The 22,294-nt window shown below is 36.6% G+C and overlaps 2 protein-coding genes across 3 annotated transcripts; one reads left to right on the forward strand and one right to left on the reverse strand.

Annotated features, from left to right (window-relative positions):
- Window positions 1–16,248: 16,248 nt before the first annotated feature.
- On the forward strand, window positions 16,249–17,479 carry LOC127086890 (uncharacterized). Of its 2 annotated transcripts, XM_051027711.1 has the most exons (2): window positions 16,249–17,202; window positions 17,239–17,479. In XM_051027711.1, the coding sequence occupies exons 1-2, from the start codon at window positions 16,609–16,611 to the stop codon at window positions 17,338–17,340; spliced, it is 696 nt and encodes a 231-aa protein (XP_050883668.1). In that variant the 5' UTR covers window positions 16,249–16,608; the 3' UTR covers window positions 17,341–17,479. The 2 variants fall into 2 exon arrangements, with proteins under 2 accessions (XP_050883668.1, XP_050883667.1); XM_051027710.1 differs by having other exon boundaries at window positions 16,249–17,479.
- Window positions 17,480–18,179: 700 nt separating this feature from the next.
- On the reverse strand, window positions 18,180–22,018 carry LOC127086892 (mannan endo-1,4-beta-mannosidase 2). The gene is made up of 5 exons (XM_051027712.1): window positions 21,223–22,018; window positions 20,174–20,371; window positions 19,543–19,665; window positions 18,996–19,207; window positions 18,180–18,846 (listed from the first exon to the last, which is right to left on the reverse strand). The coding sequence occupies exons 1-5, from the start codon at window positions 21,598–21,600 to the stop codon at window positions 18,444–18,446; spliced, it is 1,314 nt and encodes a 437-aa protein (XP_050883669.1). The 5' UTR covers window positions 21,601–22,018; the 3' UTR covers window positions 18,180–18,443.
- Between the last annotated feature and the right edge of the window lie 276 nt (window positions 22,019–22,294).

The raw sequence follows: 22,294 nt of genomic DNA on the forward strand, positions 1-22,294 counted from the left end.
AAATAAATACTGAGTTCTAACAGTACACCAACTGTTCTATTCCTTAGTATCTGCTGACAGGGATGAATGTCACCACATCCAATTTGACATTCAATAAATCTTGTATTAGCTAATCCTGCAGTAAACTACTCACGTGTGTCATGACATCAGTCAAGACATCAGAGTACAGTTAGATATTCTAACCTACAATGCAGTCACACAACACCTTCACAGCATGTCATGACATCAGTCAAGACCTTAGAATCCAGCTAGTGTTTTACCATACAATGCAGCCAATTAAACACCTACAGAAACATTTCAAAGTGGTGACTTTGTGGCCATATAACTTGATGATCAAATCACCAATTAATGAGATAATGTAAACAGTAGAAAGATATCATGGAGCTTGGCATGTTTCATGTTGAGCATGAGTGGAAATGATGAGTGGAAGAAGATGAAAATGGCCCTCAAGATCGTGTCACACCATTGCAAAACTGGTTGGGCAAGTTTGGCACAAATTCTGCCTAGAAATTTCAAGTCATGGTGCCCACTCTAAGTGAATGTATCTCTCAAACCATGGATCCAAATGAGATGATTCCAAAGGGAGGTGAAAGAAGACATGGCAAGGTATAATTGTTGTGAAGAAAATAATTTCAAATGATGCCTTGAAGTGCAAGAAAACTGGCCAAGACGTTTTGACAAACTTGAAGATTTTTAGACTTAGAATTTTTTTTAAGTGTCCTAAAAATAAGCCTCACTTTGACCAAGCATAACTTTCTCAATTTTGATCCAAATGGAGCAAACTTTACATCTCTAGAAAGCTTGGAACAAGAGAAACAACTTTCATGTTGGAGAAATTTTCAAATGGAGCTTTTATCTTGATGGAATATGGGCTTAAAGTGTGTATGTGGACATATGGAAGGCCATGGAAAAGAATTTCACCCAAAGAATCAGAAATAAACTGATTTTATACCAAACCCTAATTTTAGGGCAAAATTGACTGGGAACTGATTGCACTGCTTGCCAATGGATCTTTCTGAGATAATTGTGAGTCTTCCTAGGCGAAGATGTCTCTCCAATCATGACATGGATAAGCTCCTCTACTTCCAACCAAACATTTCCTATTGCAGGTAGCCATGAAACTCTAATTTCATGATTACCAACGACGCGGAATGTGCCTATGTATCTAAATATGTTAACAGCAGAACTTCGCCTTGAATGCGCAAAATACAACAAGGTGCAACAATAACAGAAGAAGAGGCCACTTGATGCTCACAAAAACAAAAGGGGGGGACCATGTTAGAGGAAACAAAATCGTGAGGAACAAAGAAAATGAATGAAATAATGATATGAATACCAGGGTCAAAATCGGGGTGTGACAATTGCCCCTATTTAAGTATCTTCAACCAGAGAATATGAAGTAGGACGACCTTCACATGATCATAGGAGAAGATATTTAAATACTAAGAAAACCCTGATTTCGATCCTGAAATGAAAATGCTATGATATGATATGCATGGATGCAAGATTCTCTTTTTTTGTAATTTTTATCTGCTAGGGATATGGTGAACCCTTAACGGGAGATGCTACTAGACAGACCAATCTGTGGGGAATGCTGATGGTCCACAGGGAGACAGACAAATGGCAAAAACCAACTCACTGGGGAAAACAATCCTGCTGGAGAATCAGACACACACTAGAGAGTACTCAAAGTGAAATTCGATGAACGACACTTAGAATACAAGAGATTTCGGCAGTAAGTTCACACATGACTTACTAAACCCGAATAAGAAAAATTTCTACAACAGGTTCATACATGACCTGATAACACTGAAACAATCATAGAGAAAGATTCTTCAAAACAGGTTCATACATGACCTGGTAATACTGGAATGAAAGCTCAACAGCAGGTTCATACATGACCTGACAATGCTGGGGAATATCAAGAAGTTTTGACAGCAGGTTCAGACATGACCTAACAAACTCAGAAAAATTCAAAAAGAGTATACCAACAGGTTCATACATGACCTGATGACCAACTTGAACATTTTGAGAAAATTTCCACAACAAGTTCATACATGACTTGACAACATTGGAACAAAAGGTTCAGCAACAGGTTCATACATGACCTGACAACACTGGAATAATCAAAGAAAAAGATTCTTCAAAACACGTTCAGACATGACCTGGTAATACTGGAATAAAGTCTCAACAGCAACAGGTTCATACATGACCTAACAATGCTGGAACATTCAAAGATTTTTCAACAACAGGTTCATACATGACCTAACAAAACAGGAACATTCAAAGAATTTTCAATAACAGGTTCATACATGACCTGACAACACTTGACTATTCAAAGAGTGCTCAATTAACAAGTTCATACATGACCTGACATCACTTGGGAAAAATCAAAATGAGTTTTATCAATAGGTTCATACATGACCTGAGAATATTGGAAAACATACAAAGCAAGTTTCATCAATAGGTTCATACATGACCTAACACTTTAGAATTCATCTGATAGTTCTGGAGATTTCTCACAAGAAATTTATCCAATCACAGATTTTTGAGATCCCCAACAGGGAATTTATGCAAAACAAAGATAAGCAGGAGTCTTCTTATAAGTAGATCATCCACGCAAAAGGCTACGATGATTCTTTACAAAGAAATCGAACAAAAACATCATTATTGGAGTTTTCTAACACGAAAAAAAACCTCAAAGCTTCTGGGAATTCCTCAAGATGATGAATCATACATGACTTTCACAGAACCGGCAGGAAAGACAGGGTATTCAAACTCTCTGTACGTGCCAACAATAATTGGACTTTGAACCGTAAGCAATGGATTACAACCAACTTTTAACGGATTTTGCCAACAACAATTGGACTTTTGACCGTAAGCAATGGATTACAACCAGTTTTTAACGGATTGGTGCCAACAACAATTGGACTTTGACCATAAGCAATGGATGACAACCAGCTTTTAACAGGTAGGTGCCAACAACAATTGGACTTTAACTGTAAGCAATGGATTACAACCAGCTTTTAAATAGGTAGGTGCCAACAACAATTGGGCTTTGACCATAAGCAATGGATGACAACCAGCTTTTAACAGGTAGGTGCCAACAACAATTGGACTTTGACTGTAAGCAATGGATTACAACCAACTTTTAACAGGTAGGTGCCAACAACAATTGGACTTGACCAAAGGAAATAGTAAAATATTCATTATTACACTAGAGTTTCCCAGCAACAACTGGACTTGAAATAAATCCCAAGGACTATGGGATTTTTTTCAAAAAGAGATACTAGTAACCACTGGATTTTTGATAATAATGCCAGTAATGACTGAATTTTGGAGATGCCAATGACGATTTGAACTTCTGAAACAAAACTAGTGACAACTGGTCTTTGGGTCAAGAGATAACAATCAATAACGGGACCGAAGGGGCCACACACATGAGTACAAAGTGCATTTTGAACCTGCATGATTTAATTTTTTTATGCATGATATATGAATGATCATGATTATGAGAATGCTGACACTTGAGTGGACTGGGAGTTGTAGAGGCTTTTTATGGATATCATGATTCCTTAACACCGAGAACTCAACCAAATATTTTGTGATAGATGTTGTCAAAGGAGAATTCTATCAAGTTTGATAGCCATAACTTAGCCAATGGGATTCTTTTGGAGGATTAAAGAATCATGCTAGCATAACTTTCGGGCACTCGTCTTAAACTCTATAGTTGTTGACGTGTGGCAGAATTTGTTTGAGTAGTTTGAAAGCATGAAGAAAAAGGTTCTGCCCCTCCATGGCTCATCTTGCCCCAATTTGTTGGGTCTTTGAAAATGTTCACCTTGAAAGTGAGTTTGAGACAGCTTGCTGTAATACCCCAAAATTTACCCTTCATTTTTCCTGGAAGCATGGGATTATGTTTCACACTTCATTAGCATCATATTAGGTTATACTCATTGCATACTGCATTAGTGACATGGAGATCAGGTTTTGATCGATCACTCCTTAACAGAAGGAGACCACACAAAGCAAGATTGAGAATTGGACTTCATTTTCTAAGTATACAAGTCTCAAGGGTCTCAGGGGGGTCCAAGTATCTTATTATGGTCCTCAGTTCATCAGTGAAGGATTCAAAGCTATCAGAGTGTTCATCTGGATTTAATCAGAAATTAGGGTTTCATGGCTACCTGCAACAGGAAATGTTTGGTTGTAAGTAGAGGAGCTCATCCATGTCATGATTAGAGAGGCATCTTGGCCTAGGAAGATTCACAATTATCTCAGAAAGATCCATTGGCAATCAGTGCAATCAGTTCTTGATCATTTTGCCCTAAAACTAGGGTTTGGTATAAAATCAGTTTATTTATGATTCTTTGGGTGAAACTCTTTTCCATTGCCCTCCATATGTCCACAAGGGTCTACATACAAAAAATCAGCTCTTTTTAAGCTAGAAGTGCTTCAATTGATCAATGGAATCGAGAATCAGACAGTTTGGGAAAAGTCAACTGTGGGGCCAGAAAAGTCAACTACTGACATTTTGAGAGTGGAATCTCAAAATCCATGCCTAGGGGATCCTACATGTGAAATTTGATCAAGGTTGGATCATGGATTCATCATTTAATCAGGAATTGGAAAAGTTACTTAATTTGGAAATGGTTGACTTTCCATTTAGGGCAAGTTTTCATGATCGTTGCACTCACTTTAAGCCCATTTTTCATCAAGATAAAAGCTCCATTTGAAAATTTCTCCAACATGAAAGTTGTTCCTCTTGTTCCAAGCTTTCTAGAGATATAAAGTTTGCTCCATTTGGATTAGAATTGAGAAAGTTATGCTTAGTCAAAGTGAGACATTTTTTAGGACACTTAGAAATATTTCTAAGTCCAAAGTCTTCAAAATTTGTCAAGAATTCTTGGCCAGTTTTATTGCACTTCAAGGCATTATTTGAAAATACTTTCTTCACAACAATTGTACCTTGCCATGTCCTCTTTCACATCCTTTTGGAATCATCTCATTTGGATCCATGGTTTGAGAGATACATTCATTTGAAGTGGGCACCATGACTTGATTTTCTAGGCAGATTTTGGGCCTGACTGGCCCAATCAGATTTTCTAAGCATGCTGCACAAACCAGTCATGTTTTTTACCTCTTTTGGCCATGCATTGGACATCCATTCACTTAAGTTTTGCCCAAAATAACAATATTTTACACCTCACTTCACACTTTTATTCTTATGGATAAATCACTTATTAAAAAGCCCATGAGAACACCTAATCCACCCTATTTAAGAAGCTGAAACCCTAACCCTAAATGAGCATTGGAATTTCGTGGCAAGGAGGCAAAGCTTCATCACACATCAGGTTTCATTCCACTTCTATATTTCATTAGGTAATCATCTCTTCCGTGGTCATGTTTTGATATATCTACGCTTGCTTACCATGTTCATCACCATTAATCCTTCCATTTTCATATTTCTTTTTCTTATTTAAAATATTTTCTTCGTCCATAAAATTACCCAAAAATATTTTTCACTTTTCTTAACGTTTTATTTAATTTTATATAATTTTTATTTTCGTATTTTTTTAATATTAATATTTTATTTTAATTATTTTTTCTAAATGGTCCATTTTAACACACTTTTTTATTGATTTTATTTTTATGACTTAAAATTATTGTTAGCATTTGATTTTTAGGATGAAGGTTGACCACTGTCTCACGATCAACCTGACCTTTTCCTGGAATTTTATTTCACGTTTTCAATTTATTTTGGATTTATTTTTGACCTAGTTTGGTTGGTTGACTTTTAATTTGACTTATGTTTTATTTTAATTAATTCACATACCAATTTTCATTATTTTTAAAATCTTTTTGGTGTATAATGATATCCTGACCCCACCTTATTTATTTTAATTTTTCATAATTTTCTTGATTAATTTACTATTTATTCTTGATTTATTTCTAACCTAGTCTTATTAATTGACTTTTGGTTTGACCTATGTTTTGTTTTAATTAATTAACGTGCCAATTTTCATTATTTTTAAAATCTTTTTGGGGGATGATGATGTCCTGACCCCACTTTATTTAGTTTAATTTTTTCATAATTTTCTTGATTAATTTTCTATTTATTTGTTATTTTTTAAGTTGACTTGAATTTTCAGTTGACTTCTTTATGATCGATGTTTGACTTAGGGATTGCTTATGGCAATTGAAGAGATCTTTTGATCCTCCCTCGTTCATCTCATATGCCATGTATTAGAGGCCTTTTACCTTGATTTTATTTGGTCCTTACCTCATGTCCTGATTAAATTATTCAGTGGACCCTTCGTGTGCATATTTTCATCTGTTTGATTCATCTGTTATCTTTTATACTTGTTTCTCTCATTCATGCTTTCTATTGCTTGATTATTTAACATGTTCATACTCCCATGCATTGTTTAAATGCTCCATTATTTGATTCTTTGGTTTGATTATATATTGTTTATTTATCCGATCTGATTGATAACTGTTGCCTACTTGTATGTGTATGAGGCATATATTCTTATTGTTTGTTTGCCATGAACAATCCCCATTCATAACAAATGTACCCCTCTTCCATAAAGTGTATAATATTTATTTCTTTATTTCTTTAGTTACCTGTTAATACAAGAATTAAAATGAACATCCGATAACCATTTTAAAATAAGATCAAAAGCTCGATCCAACGTCGAGTAATCATTTTCAAAACTTAACAGAACCAGCATGCATTCATCCATCCTCTTGTAAGTCGATTGCCTCAGGCATCGCCATCTACCTGTAAGTCGATTGCCTCCGACATCGCCATCTACCCTTATCCATAACTCCTCTCCGCGCTCCATCTGTCGACTCTTGTTCCGTTTAGGTAGCACCCATTAGGTAGAACCCTTTGTATGATAACATAGGTAGAATTCCCTTATTCTTTGCATGCTAACATTAGGTAGATGTTCCCCTTTGTAAATCCTAACACATAGGTCCATATTGCATGACAACTCTAGAGCAGAGCTTCCCCATTTTTAGACCTTCCGTGCGTCTCCGATCTTGTGGCATGTCAGTCCGTTCTATTGCAAAGAGGTAACTGCCTAAGACTCGATTCAGCGAGTTGCGACACCTACTGCTAGGACGTTGAACACACTGCCCACCCTCCTTTGACACAGCTGGTGTCTTCTTTTGTAAGTCCATGTTCAGATGGCAATCCTTAACTCCTAGTTATCCGAACTACGTTTTGCTTTGATTCTCATTCCAGATGAGATACGTAGGCATAAAACGCGACGTCTTACCGAGCACACTTCTCTTTAACCCATAGGTAGCCGAGCTACGAAGACTCTGATTCTCATACTCAGATGAGATACGTAAGCAGTGGATGCGACATCCTTGCGAGTCATTTTACTTTAACCTTCCTTTTAGTAAATAGTACTTTAGATATACCTACACCCTTTAGACTAGAACAACACTTATGAAAAGGGCTCCCTAGGAGTACCTAGGATGTTTTGGGTGCTTAAAACCTTCCCATTGCATAACCAACCCCCTTACACAAATCTCTGACATTTTTACTAGTTTTTGATTTGATAAAACTTTTAGGTTTTTGTTCGCTTTCTAACCATTCCTTTGGATAAATAGAAGTGTGGTGGCGACTCGACTTGTATGGTTTACCTTGGATTTAGTCAATATCTCTAATGGTAACGAATACCCCGCTACCCTTGACATGAGACGATATCAAGATGGCTTGCCCCAAGTGCTTGAGACTTGCAGTGGTCTACCCCTGATTAACGAAATCTTGGGACGATAGACTTTTGATTGACTGTCCTTGGCTTGTTGGACTCAATGAGCTTCTGAGGTGGCTTGCCCCTGTCTGAGTCTTGAAGCAAATTACTCTTGGCTAGATGACCCTTAGGGTGATTGGCTTGGATTGTCCGGTACTCAAAGTGATTTTCCCCTGACAAGACTTCTTTCACTTTATCAAGTTCTTCAACTGTATATTGTTGGAATTTCTTTGATGCTAAGTGTTGACTCGCAAATAAGATTGTTCATTCAAAAATGGTAATTTTAATTCAATGCTTATGCAAAAATTTGAAATCAAAGTTTATTGATATGAATGGGTGAAATACAATGAACGAGTCATTGATAAGAACACAATGATGATCAAGTCATTCACAACATGTAAGTCTGTGCCATCAAATGGTTAACAAAAATCATTTGGAGTCAGGTTAACACAACCTCGTTGTAGTATGCTTTCAGAATAAACTCTGCCTCAGTTAGGTCTTTTAAGGATTGTAACATGGTCTGGTTCACGGTTTTTTCGAAACAAAAGGATATAAGGCTCAAAATATATTTTTACCCACCCCTTCTTCTTGATGATCTCCAGTTCCTATGTTCAGTTAATTCAATACACGCATTCGACTTCGAATATGCGAAAGTGAAAATGAGGATTCAAGGTGAGATTTTCTTGAAATGGCAGTCACCTTATTTTATTTTTGTTGAGGATTTAATGACCTCTTTTGATTGATTTTCTTTATCCCTGATTTTTCCTGGACCGCTTCTTTGAAGCTTTTGGTCCATCAGGATGCCTTGACTTTTGCCTAAGTCATTTTGTGGTGTTTGACTTAGCGGACCTTTTTTTTACGTGTTGACTGCCAGGTTATTGGTGGATGAGGATCAACCAACACTAATTTTAGCTTTTCTCAACTTCTTCGACACCTCAACATGTGCGCGAAGGATAACATGTGGTTAAACCTAATTGGAGGGCGTACATATGGACGATTTTTTTTTGAAAGATCGAATGCACGGTCAAACTATTTGAACACAACTACCCTGCCCCAGGTTAAGATTAAAGGTTTTAGATCCGAAAGAAACACCAACTTCTAGGCTCAAAGTGATTAACTCCTTATCTCTTCAGTGTTTGGGGATTTGAAACAATGCCTTACATCATCGACAAGGTTTTATTCAAAAGCGTACCAAAACAATTTCAGGTGTTTCGTTTTCATCATCCTCCTTCCAATCTTTGTTAACATAACAGTTTGATAAAAAAAAGTGAATGAGAGAAGTTTTTTTTTTAGCATAAATGAAAAACGAGTGAATACAAATGGATTAATTCAAAAGATGCATAAACATTTCATTAATCTTACCAATTCAAAGAAAACAACAATGCTTAAAAGCAACTAACAATCAACATGCAAGAACATTACGAAAGAAATGCTGAAACAACCAAATGATTGCCAGCTTTAGGGAATTGACTTCTTCAAACTTGATTCATTAATTTCGGGAGACACCCCTTGAGGTCTTCGCACTTATCTGGGCGATAGGTTCACATTCACCACCAAGCTTCCTTCTTGAAAGGCTATGTACCTGCTGTCAACCAGTTGTTGTACTTTGACTTTGAAAGCGTCACAATCTTCAGTTGAGTGCCCTTCTGATCCAACATGATATCCATATTGCACATTTGGGTCATACCCGGGTGGGTAAGGTTGTGGAACCGACTTAAGAGACTTGGGAACCACCAACGAGTTTTGAATCAAAGGCTGCAGAAGTTGGCTATATGTCATGACGATTGGATGACGAGGAGTATTTCTTCTTTCTAAGTTAGTTTGGGGCCTAAGCTGATTTTGACGTTGATTTCGATATCTCGGGCCTTGGGCTTATTGATTTGGATGATAAGCAAACCAGGACTGTTGGCAATGAAGACCAAAAGGCAGTGTTTGCTGGTATGGCACTTTGGGCATTGCTAACTGCTCATTTTCAGCCACGTGAAGGTTGGGATCAACAAGCTTTTTGACATTGGCACGATGATCTTCAAATTCTTTTCCTTCAATCTCATCGTTGAATGCAACCCTCTTGGATCCACTACTCACTTCTCCTTTTCTTTTGTTGGTATGGGTCGTGACATTGGAAATCCAAGGAGATATCTCAATGCTCTTACCAGGAAACGATGATATCTCATTAGCCACATCCTTGACCTCTTCCTTGTGATACCAAACCTTGAGGGGTTTCAGGGGTCTTTTCCCTATCTCATTACCTGGCCCAGAAGTCAAGATATATGTACCTGAGCCTTCCTCCTTGAGTGTTGGTGACCTAATGTCGATCAATCTTTGCAGCTTGAACTTAAAACTCTTGCATTCCTCGATGGAGTGCCCCATTGTTCCAGTATGGTATTCATACTTGACCTTCAGGTGATCTTATTCAAAGACTAAGCTCTTTTTGTTAATCAGCTCTCGCACCAAGGTTTTCAACGCTAAGCAAGAATCTAGGTCATGTCCCACTGCCCCTTTATGGAATTCACATGTTGCATTTGGATTGTACCATGACAGGTATGGTGACACAGGTGTGAGAGCTCGAGGGGTCACCAAAGCATTCTGGATCAGTTGTGGGTAGAGCTTGCTATATGGCACCGGAATCGGGTCGTTGTGATTTTTGTTCCCCTTATTCTGATTCTGATTTTTGCTTTGAACATGACTTTGGTGATTTTGAGGAGGAATAGTCAGATGATGCTGATGATGACATCCTGAGGGAGGTCCATATGCTAATAGGTGACGAGTTGCCATATAGAATTTCCCTTGACTTGGGGTGACACCAAATGGATGTGGATTAATAGCTCCCTCTGTTGTAGCAATGGGTATGGGATGTCCCTCTTTCCTCAATAAGGCTTGCAGGGTTTCCACGACCCATGCCACTTGGCTCTTCAAAAGATTGAGTTCCTCCTTCAATGTTTCTTGACCTTTCCTTAGCTCTTCCATCATCTCTTGAGACATGGTTCCTTGTTCTAAACGCGTGTCAGGAATCATTTTGAAAAATAATGGACAAAGGATGGATGAGTTTTTTTTGTATTTTGTCTGTAAAATGACATGCATTATGATGAGATGCAGATGCAATGGAATGTGAATGAATGCCATGCAAGCCATGCATTTTTTTTCAATACACGGGTTCAAAAGTCTGAGGTACTGATGAATCTGATTGCTTTCCAAGAATAGGTTCTCACGGGGTGTGATCTAGGGATTTGTTACAAAGGATCCCCAGAGTCATTGATTCACAAGAATGTTTGACGCTTACGGAAAATACTTTCCGGTCGTCAACTCCATCAAGGGAATCTATTCTGGGTGAGGTTCTCGTATCGACTCTTACGAAGTATTCACCTCGGGAGTCCGCACTACGCAACCATCGACTTGGTTCTAGACAGGGTACTCAAAGTCATGGATTCAAAAGAATGTCTAACGCTTACGGAAAATACTTTCCGATCGTCAACTCCATCTAGAGAATCTATTCTGAGCGAGGTTCTCGTATCGATTCTTACGAAGTATTCACCTCGGGAATCCATACTACGCAACCATCATTTCTAGTTGGCCAAAGGTTCAATGTTCTAAAAGGTTCTTAGAGTCATGGATCCCTTTGAAACATTGAAGCTTACAAGGTATACACCTCGGGCGACAATATTTGCAAAAGGATCTACTCTAAGTGAGGATCTCGTACCGACTCTTACGAAGTATTCACCTCGGGAGTCTGTACTACTCAACCATCGTCTTATCTTATGTTTTTTCGCTCTAGACTCGGGTGTAGAGCCTTTCCCACATGGTTTGCAATCAAGTACCCAAATACCAACAATCACAATAGAACCAATATACAACAGATATATCAATGTAATAATAAAGATAATAAAAAGAAATAAATAAGGAAAAGCCACACAATTAAACAAATAAAGGCACACAAACGTCCTAACTAGGCTTGACTCGCTTAGGGAACGACATTCCCCAGCAGAGTCGCCATCTGTCGTACCTCGGGAAATGAGAACACGACCTAGCGAAGCGCAATCGCATGCCCGCAATGATGGACTGAACAGAGTCGCCACCGAACTTTATTTATTCCTAAAAAGGAAAGGGGAAATATCGATATAACCCAAGAAAGAAACGACAATGATTATGGTCGTCGCAACCAAATCGGGGTTCGGGAGTCGATTACGCAAGGGGAAGGTATTAGCACCCCTCACGTCCGTTGTACTCAACGGGGACCATTAGGTTAGTTGTGTGCGTCAGTGTTAGTTTGAAATGTTAGGCTTTAAGTTATTAGGTGGGAAAGAAAGAATAGAAGAGAGAAGAGATGTTTTTGGATTTTCAACGAAGGACTAAACCTAAGTTTTTTATTAGTGGGCCTGACAAGATTTATAAATCCTGCTCCTACGTATCTCAATAGAGAAGTCAAGACTTACGTAGTTCTGGGTAGAAAAATGTTTGTTTGTTGGTCGATTTTAGCGAAAGCTACTTTGTGTCAAATCGACGAAAACATTGTTGGACTACCCAAAACAGGTGGAAAAACATTGCCTTGCATTGTTTTGAAACAAAGTACCTTTCGTTTGTGAAAAGGTTTAAGAGTCAATCGCACGGCGGCGAGAAAAGAAATTGATTGGTTTGATGTGTTTTGAATAATGGCGAGAACTTGGATGAGCAAGATATCCATCTCGAATCCTAGTCTCAGGGGTGTGTGGAGAGCGAACAGTGGAAGGCCCATGACCCAAGTCACCACTTAAACCAGGTGTGAGACTTAAATAACATTTTATTAAAAATAACATGTGACATAACATCAATTGATCAAGTTTACTTAAGTGACTAAAAGACAAAAAACAAATAGATGGCCAGGATTAAAACATACGCGACGGATCCGATGGTTCTCAAGACGACACGTGGTCGTCTTCTTCATTAAACAAAACCCTAGCCATGCCATACAACAAAAACACAGAAAATGCAGTGGTTTTCTTCAAACTTCAACACCAAAATGCGACCACCATAGTGCATCAAAACACACGAAATAAAGCCCAGATCTCAAGTATGAAATGCAAGGATTAACATGGTATCTTTGTTTAAGTGAAACAATAGCTTAATCATGGAGAAAATTTGACAACAAAGTGTCAACATGGACACGGATATGAGCAAAAAGCCAACAACACAAATCAATAACATGAACATGGCCTCATGCTGAGGACTTCAGAAGCAAGCATAAGCATGATTAGCATGGTAATGGAACAAGCGTGATATTGAGCACAAATGTATCAACAACATAGCTATGGAAATAGTGCAAGGAAGTTACCTAGTGGAAGCTTGGTCCACTGCCTCTTGACTGTGGAGAGAATAGAAGAAGGTGATGCTGCTCTCTTGGTGCTTCAAGACTTCAACTCAAGAACCTTGCTGAGAAATAAAGTCTGCTCTCCAATGAACTTGCCTTGCTTTGCTCGAAAATTCCAACGCCTTCCTTTCAGGTTTAGGGTTTATGGCTTAAATATGGTGGGTCTATGCCTTAATGGGCCCTGAAATAATCTGATTATCCATGAGCAAAACAATGCAAGTTGGGTGACATTTGGTGAGGTGTACAAAGAGGGCACGTGAGAGTTGTTATTTTGGGCAAAACTTAAGTGAGTGGAAATGTTGCTGCATGGCCAAATGAGGTAACAAAACATGGGTTGGGTTTGTGCAGCATAGCATGGCTGGTTTGGCAAGCAAGGAAACATTTCAAAGTGGTGACTTTGTGGCCATATAACTTGATGATCAAATCACCAATTGATGAGATAATGTAAACAGTAGAAAGATATCATGGAGCTTGGCATGTTTCATGTTGAGCATGAGTGGAAATGATGGGTGGAAGAAGATGAAAAATGGCCCTCAAGATCGTGTCACACCATTGCAAAACTGGTTGGGCAAGTTTGGCACAAATTCTGCCTAGAAATTTCAAGTCATGGTGCCCACTTTAAGTGAATGTATCTCTCAAACCATGGATCCAAATAAGATGATTCCAAAGGGAGGTGAAAGAAGACATGACAAGGTATAATTGTTATGAAGAAAATAATTTCAAATGATGCCTTGAAGTGCAAGAAAACGGGCCAAGAAGTTTTGACAAACTTGAAGATTTTTAGACTTAGAAGTTTTTCTAAGTGTCCTAAAAATAAGCCTCACTTTGACCAAGTATAACTTTCTCAATTTTGATCCAAATGGAGAAAACTTTATATCTCTAGAAAGCTTGGAAAAAGAGGAACAACTTTCATGTTGGAGAAATTTTCAAATGGAGCTTTTATCTTGATGGAAGATGGGCTTAAAGTGAGTGCAAAAATCATAAAAACTTGCCCTAAATGGAAAGTCAACCAATTCCAAATTAAGTAACTTTTCCAATTCCTGATTAAATGATGAATCCATGATCCAACCTTGATAAAATTTCACATGTAGGCTCCCCTAGGCATGAATTTTGAGATTCCACTCTCAAAAAGTCAGGAGTTGACTTTTCTGACCCCACAGTTGACTTTTCCCAAACTGTTTGATTCTCGATTCCAGTGATCAATTGAAGCACTTCTGGCTCAAATAAAAAGCTGATTTTTTGTATGTAGACCCTTGTGGACATATGGAAGGCCATGGAAAAGAGTTTCACCCAAAGAATCAGAAATAAACTGATTTTATACCAAACCCTAATTTTAGGGCAAAGTTGACCGGGAACTGATTGCACTGCTTGCCAATGGATCTTTCTGAGATGATTGTGAGTCTTCCTAGGCCAAGATGTCTCTCCAATCATGACATGGATGAGCTCCTCTACTTCCAACCAAACATTTCCTGTTGCAGGTAGCCATGAAACTCTAATTCCTGATTACCAACGATGCGGAATGTGCCTATGTATCTAAATATGTTAACAGCAGAACTTCGCCTTGAATGCGCAAAATACAACAAGGTGCAACAATAACAGAAGAGGAGGCCACTTGATGCTCACGAAAACAAAAGGGGGGACCATGTTAGAGGAAACAAAATCGTGAGAAACAAAGAAAATGAATGAAATAATGATATGAATATCAAGGTCAAAATCGGGGTGTGACAGGTACCAAAATTATTCTCACACAAATACAACATTGTTATCATCAAAACTCAAGGTATATATGCATAACCAAATATTGTTCTAACAATACCGATCTCAACAATGGTTCGAATTATGAACCGGGTTCCAATCACTTACGAACCCATGAGCCCTACACTGAGCTTCAAGCCTCAACATCAAGATTGGGACAATTACCAGTCACCCAAATCGAAACCCGTAATCGCCTATTTCACAAAAACAATAACTCACGATGCATGAATGAATGTATGCATCATCACAACAACTCAACAACACAAACAATATCACGTCAACTGCATAATTTTTTGTACAACATCAACGAGATAGTTTCACATCGAAACCGTGTATCTCAACTCAACATATCATTAAAACATAACAATCAAACAACCTGCAATTATATTAGCAATTTACCACATCAATTTATCAACAACGGAAACTCAACATTCGCTAAACGATTTTTCTCATCATCATGAAAACCACAATAATAGAACCCCATAATATTAATTTAATCATCCTAACTCTCATCACCCATGTGTAGTTCAGCGTGTCAGCTTTCCAATACTTCAAACGACATCTAAATTAGATTTACAAAATGAAAGTTATGACCATAATCGTCGGGATATGTCAACTAATTCGAAAACAGTTTTTTCTCAAAATAATACTATGCAATCGATTGCAGTCAGGGTGCAATTGATTGTCACTAAAAGATTTTCCAAAATTTTACACTCTGCAATCAATTGCAATCAAGGTGCAATCGATTGTAATGAAGGATTTTTCCAAAAACTAGTGCATTCGATTGTTATTTGGATGCAATCGATTGGAGTTAAATGATTTTCTAAAAAAATAGTTTCCTTTGTTACGATTACAGAACCACTTCCAAACCTCCAAACCTCATACCAGTCCCAAATTAATCATTCAAAATCTCTCAAAATCACATTCTAACATCACCAATAGATCAAACATACATAAATTTACGATCTCGCTACTCTATTAGTCTCAATTGTATGATATTTTTGACATTTATTGATATTTTATTTATGTATGACATTTTTGGATCATCTGAAATTATGTACGTAATTTTTTTGTTTTCGATTGTATGAAATCGTTTAAAGCTAAACAAAATATAACATGAAAGACTAAGTTCTGAGACGTTACAAAGATGTATATCCGGAATATTCACGGAGATATATCTTCGATTGAATTCAAGTGTATCATGACTTCTGAATAAGATGTATTGAATGTTTTAAATCGTTACGAAGATACATCTCAGAAATTTGATACATCCGAAAATACGTATCCAAAAACTATAAACATTTAAATAATCTAACGTGATAACTAAAAAATATAAATGATGCATTAAGAAATTCTCAAAATTCTCAAAATTTACAATCTCACAATATATTCATTTATTTTTCTAAACCTCAATATATTACTCAACTCAAAATTTTGGAAAACATATTTCAAGAGAAAAAAAAATGAACATATGCGTACTTAAGCAAACATAAGGTGTAGATAGTACTCAAATTAACCTATTAACTAATTCGATAAAAAACCCAAGCCCGAACGAAAAGCTACAAAATTTTCAGTTATTACAAGCGGCAACTTGTCCCGCCTATCTCCTTCTTCCCGCCATCAAAACCCTCCTTTTAATCATTTCCGATTCTCTTATATAACAAACACAGCCCTATTAATTCTCATCAATATCATTCACACTTCACTACTATTCAAACCCTAACCTAACACAAACCAAAAACCATGGTTCTTCCATTCGAACCCTCAAAGCCCGTCAGATTCTACGGCTCTAGCCTACCCCGTCCTCGAATTCACGTCAACTCAGATGGTAGCGACCGTGTAGACCCCCCTCTCTCCGTTACCGGCCCACTGATGTCGTGGGCCGAAGAAGCCCACTGGTCCATGGGCGGGCTCAGCTTCAAACGCCTCCGTCTCATGGGTAAAATCGAAGGCAATGTTGAGAAACTCCGAACTCAACGCGAGAAAGAATTTAACTCTTATTCTCTCGCTCATACCAAAAGCCCTAGCTCCGATCTTCGCAGATCTAAGGGTTCTGCTTCTCCTTCTCCTTCTCCTTCACCTTCACCACCGCCTGCTCCGTTTGCTTCAAAGCGTCGTAGACTTGAAACACTTCTTGAGGAAGAAGAGGAGGAGGTTAGGGTTTCGGATCCTGTTAGTCGTGGAAGGCGTTTGGTGAAAAAGCTTGGTGATGATTTTGATCGAGTTGCTTCTCCTGAGAAGAAGCGTTCTACTGAGGTGGTTGTTTCTGATTCGGTGGCTGCTCCGGTGAAGACTCAGCGTCGGAGATTGGTTAAAATTGGTGATGCTGTGAAGAAGGTTGTTGAAGCCAAGAAGGTTGTTGAAGCCAAGAAGGTTGTTGAAGCCAAGAAGGTTCTTGAAGAGGAAGAGAAAAACCCTGTTTCTGGGATTAGGGTTAGAACTTCTTCCAGATTGGTTAAGACAAGGTCAAATTAGGGTTTTGTAATATAAATCGTGTTTAACTCTTATGTTTCAGTCTAATTTTCGTTTCTTTTCTTTGTTTCTTCTAGATTTTGAAGATCTGTGTTTGTCTGTGAACTAGAAAATGAATATAGATTCTCTTTGAAAATGTTTATGAATAGTTTTCTTTAGAATTTATCTCCAATATTATCAGTGTGTAGTTATCCTAAAAATTAAGAATTATAAAAAATAATCAGTCAAGTGAATCTTTTGGGAATTTCTAGTGTGAAATTTTGTATGGTGTATCAAATTTAAAAACTCATTTTCTTTTATGTAATTCTTGTTTTCTTTATAGAATTATGAACCGTTTTTATTTAAATTTATATTTAAAAATAAATTTATAACTAAGACTTGTTATTTAAAATCCTTTTTACTTTTAATTCTTGTTTTCTTTTCTTTATTTTAAAAAAATAAAATATAAAACATATAATTAAGATTTGTATTTTTTAAATTTAGAGATTAATTGTGATAAAATATATATATATATATATATATATATATATATATATATTATAAATTAAAATATTGTCAATTATATAATTTTTTAAATGATATATTTCAAAAATATTTTTTATGAAAAGTTTGATTAAAATAAATTCAAATTTATGTAATATTTTAAAATTTTGATATAATTATAAGAAAAAAATAATAAGTTAAATATAAATTACATTTAATTAATTTTCTCTTCCAATGAAGTTTATGGTAAAAAAGAACAAAATTCAGTAATAAGTTTGATGTATTTTTAATATATTGGGACAGGAGTACATGGTATTAGCTTTTCATACATTCAGTGAGATAGAAAAATAAGGGAAATGTGAGAAATCTTTTAATGAATAGAAAACATTCACTACTTGTAAATTCAATTATTGTAAACAATATCTTTGTTTATAAAAACCTCTAATCCAAGTTATCACACTATACACTCAACTAGTCATATTCCTATGCAGTATAGTATAGGACTTGGACATCAAGAACTGAAAGTATGATATTGCACAAAACCTCACTGTGCACTCACTCAAATCATATCTATCAATATTTCTATTCCATAATGTAGTAAAATTTGTGTTCCACTTCCTCTGCTAACAAAGTTGTTTGAAATTTACATCCTGTTGAGAAATCCATCCCTTGAGTTTGGCCAATCTGCATGAATGTTTTATAAATAGTGATTGTGTCGACGGACTTTCCCCCGGAACTATCCCGTAATCATCTGTGTAGTCTTCCATTCCGCTAACTAAGAACTGCCAAACTAGAGCACCTGCTCCAGACCTGTTTCTCTTTGCAGATTTGTAAACGATGTTTAAGATTGATTCGTACATCTTTTCTCGGGCGGATATGGTGAAGTTCTGGTTTGTTTTTGATAATCCGTATTCGGAGAACAAAACCGGTTTCTTCAGTACTCCGTCGCCGTCTTCAATGTGAGATAGCATCCACTTGTAGACGAATTTCAGTTGTGTTTCAATTGCTTTCTCATCCTCGTGAAACCTATGAAAAAACAGATAGTTCAAGAAAAGAAAAAAAGAATAGCCGCGCTGATAAATCTAAAAAGGGAACACGTAGTTTTCAGAATAGCTCTTGCTGCACTAGTTAATCAGTTGAGCATGAAAACTCATAAAAATTCATGCAAAGTTTACCATTGATCCGGGTAGATATGAACAGAGGTGAAGTCAATATTAGAGACATTGGAGTTCCGCATATAATCAGACCCAAGTTTGGATGCCCAATAATTCGGGTTGACAGTCAAATCTTTTGGGTCATTAGGACCATAAAATCCTTCATTCCCAATAGTTAGCAGATGTTTCTTGTCAATCAATTTCACAAAAGCCGACATTTCTTCTATCCACTCCTGCAAATAAGTTTTCCACATTTTCCTTATTTTTCTATATATTTTCCAACAAGGACTAAAAGATAAAATTTGGAGATAGTATCCGTATTGAATTCGACACAACTTGTGAATTTTGCAATATTCAGTTATGGAGAGAAAACAGCCAGGGAAAATTCATTAGACATTAAAAATTCTTTAACAAAAAAATTTGAACTTTTAATCTCCTCATGGGCCATACATCATGTAACAAGTAGGAAGCATCAAGTGATAGTTATTATAGTTTTCAAAGTAGTTACTTCCTAGCCTTCTTTTGCGATAAATATTTGAAGGGATTAGAGGCCAGGAAAAGGACTTACTTGGAGAGTGTCTCCGGAACGATCAGTCATGCAACGAGGCTCATTAATCAATTCCCATCCGAAAATGGTGGGGTCGTTTCTATATTCAATTCCGGTGAAAGTATTTTTCCTTGTCAAGACAGTCTGCCAAAAACGCAGAGGAAGCTATTAGTTCATGTTTATCAAAGAATTGCCTCAAGGGCTCAAACATGGATCGAAAATTGAAATGCACAGTTAAAAAGCGTTAAGACATCTATTTATCAAGTAAACGGAAAGGAAATTTGACACGGAAAACCAAAGAAACACAGGCTTCATTAGGAAGTCATGGATCATGTGCTAGAGAAGTGTAAAGCATTCAATATGTTTTCTGTTTGGTGTACATGAGAAAATAGAAAGCTGCGAGACCAAAAAGTAAAAGGAAACAAGGAAGAAGATGTTCAACGAAGCTTGAAAAATAAGAAACATATCAGTACAAAAGTGTTATTAAATGTAAAATTTTCATATGACAAGTAATCGTATACAACATGTGGAATCTGGCGTAATGATTCTAAAACATCAATGAATCTTGAATAGCACATAAGAATGTCTCTCCAACTATCGAGGTGGGGTAAAGAGAAAGAGGGGAGAAGAGAAAAGAAAGACATGTTCATACCTTGATGTAATTCTTGAAATAACTTCGAATTGATGGATCATAAAAGAAAGAATCATTGGACGCGCTTAATCCTACGCCTTCTTGCCACGCCCATTTGACATACTGACTCTTCCCACCATATGGTTGCAGGTTATTTACTAAGCTAAGAAGCAGCCGGACTCCATTTTGCCTTGCTTCTGCTATGACATAATCCAAAGCCTGTCACCATATCAATCCTCAGCATGATTTCCGTCCTTAAAAAATAATGCTAAACAAAACAACTTACACTACAGTTCTTTTATTATGAGCACGAATCAAAATCGATACCCCGGGTTTTACAACACTCGCACACTGCACAACAACCACTTGCACTAGACCCCGGTGGTAAAGGACAAATTAAGTAAAACATAAGCCTCTAAGCTACTTGAAATTTTGCAAAATGTAAGTATACAAACCTTTCAGCTTTGGCATTTCATTCGTATATTGATTTTAGTTAGAAGACAGAAACACTGTCATGTCACCATTTCCGGGTCAATTTCCATTGATGATGGACAAAGGGACAAGAAGAATAACAAAAGTCCAACATATTTCTTGTTGGGCCCATCTAGCTAGTGAGCGTAATTTTAGGAGCACAAGAAAAAACAATCTTCAAATTGATTCTACACGTATATGCTAACCACAGAAATTTCTAGCCATTTTTTTCTCTGAATTCTACCAATTCCCAAGAACAATGGTACTGTATATCAATTCATAATTATATATTTGAATTGGTGGAGAGTTTGTTTATCTGTCAAACTCAATGTAAATTCAAACATTTACTAAACCATTTTGCAAACCCAGAGAGACATAATCACACACACAAATTTAGGAAAAGAGAACAAAAACTGAGTAAGGAATAAAAAAATCAACCCTTAATAAACAAAACAAGTTACTACAACACAGATATATAATAAAAAACTAATTTGTGTCGGCAGCATCCACAGTTACACAAAAACATTATCAGAACAAATCATAGAAACATCACTGTACAAAATCACCACAAATATCAAGAGCTGCACAGACAACAATACCTGGAAAACTTGTTCATCAAAGTGACCAGGTGAAATTTGAAGAGCATTATAATGACCATCATTGAAAGCCCAAGTTCTACAAACAGTGAGTCCCATTTTAGCACCAATTTTCATCATTTCCCGAACCTTAAACCTCGAAGAAAAATCCACAGAATGATCCATCAACCAGTAAGAATTCCACCCATTCACATAAAACGCTTTCCCATCCAACATAAACTGTGTCCCATTTCTCATCACAAACCCCAATTCTTTCTCTTCTTCAAGACTAAACCTTAACCCTCCAAAAGACATGTAAATAAAAACCACAAACGATGCAAAACCCAAAATGGGATAAAACAACCCATTTCCAGCAAACATCATAAAAGGACGAAATTTCATAAATTAAGGACACCCTTTAAGGTTTCTGCTCAAAGGGTCACTAAATTGTCGAAACCTCAAAACCCAGAAACAAAGTTTGTTACTTTTTCACAACCCAAATGGTTGAAATGTCTAGATCTCTCTTGAAACTTCGAAAGACTTAAACTTTAATGAATTGTAATTAGTGAATGAGGTGAAAAATAATTGGAAAAAGTTATTTATAGGTGAAGAACTATGAATGAAAGGAATGAGAAATGATTAAGGTTATGGTTAGAGTTGAGCCTCAAAGAAGGTGAAGAAGTGAAAGTGAAGCACATGTTTGTTGTTATTAAACTCTAATTAGTTCAAATTAGCATAAAGATGAATGGGTTTGAAAAACAATAAAGTGAAACCGACGAAGATTGTGAAATGTTTGTACCAGAGGAAAGGAATTTATTGCTATGTCCCACTTTTTCCACCTTTATATCGTCAGAACAAATTTCAATACCGTGTTTCACTCCATCGTAATGCACAAAAATCCAATTTTAAATAAAGTTCAGACATGTTTTATTCAATAGTGCTATTCTTACCACAATTCATACACCGAATATTATTCCTAATACTATTTAGTGTATAAATTCATGGTATTTATACGAAAAATAATATTTTTTATTTTTTATCAATAAATAAAAAATAATATCTATTAAAATTATTTTCATTTTAAAAATTATTTTTA

The sequence above is a fragment of the Lathyrus oleraceus genome, chromosome 5 (genome assembly GCF_024323335.1).
Source record: "Lathyrus oleraceus cultivar Zhongwan6 chromosome 5, CAAS_Psat_ZW6_1.0, whole genome shotgun sequence".
NCBI classification, from domain to species: Eukaryota; Viridiplantae; Streptophyta; class Magnoliopsida; order Fabales; family Fabaceae; genus Lathyrus; species Lathyrus oleraceus.

Excerpts from the sequence above, each read along its gene's own strand:
- LOC127086890 (XM_051027710.1), top strand. The coding sequence starts at position 16,609 with ATGGTTCTTCCATTCGAACCCTCAAAGCCCGTCAGATTCTACGGCTCT.
- LOC127086892 (XM_051027712.1), bottom strand. The coding sequence starts at position 21,600 with ATGAAATTTCGTCCTTTTATGATGTTTGCTGGAAATGGGTTGTTTTAT. Across the intron at positions 19,666-20,173 it reads ATTTCAAGAATTACATCAAG|ACTGTCTTGACAAGGAAAAA; the intron begins GTATGAACATGT and ends CGTTTTTGGCAG. Across the intron at positions 18,847-18,995 it reads CATATCTACCCGGATCAATG|GTTTCACGAGGATGAGAAAG; the intron begins GTAAACTTTGCA and ends GTTTTTTCATAG.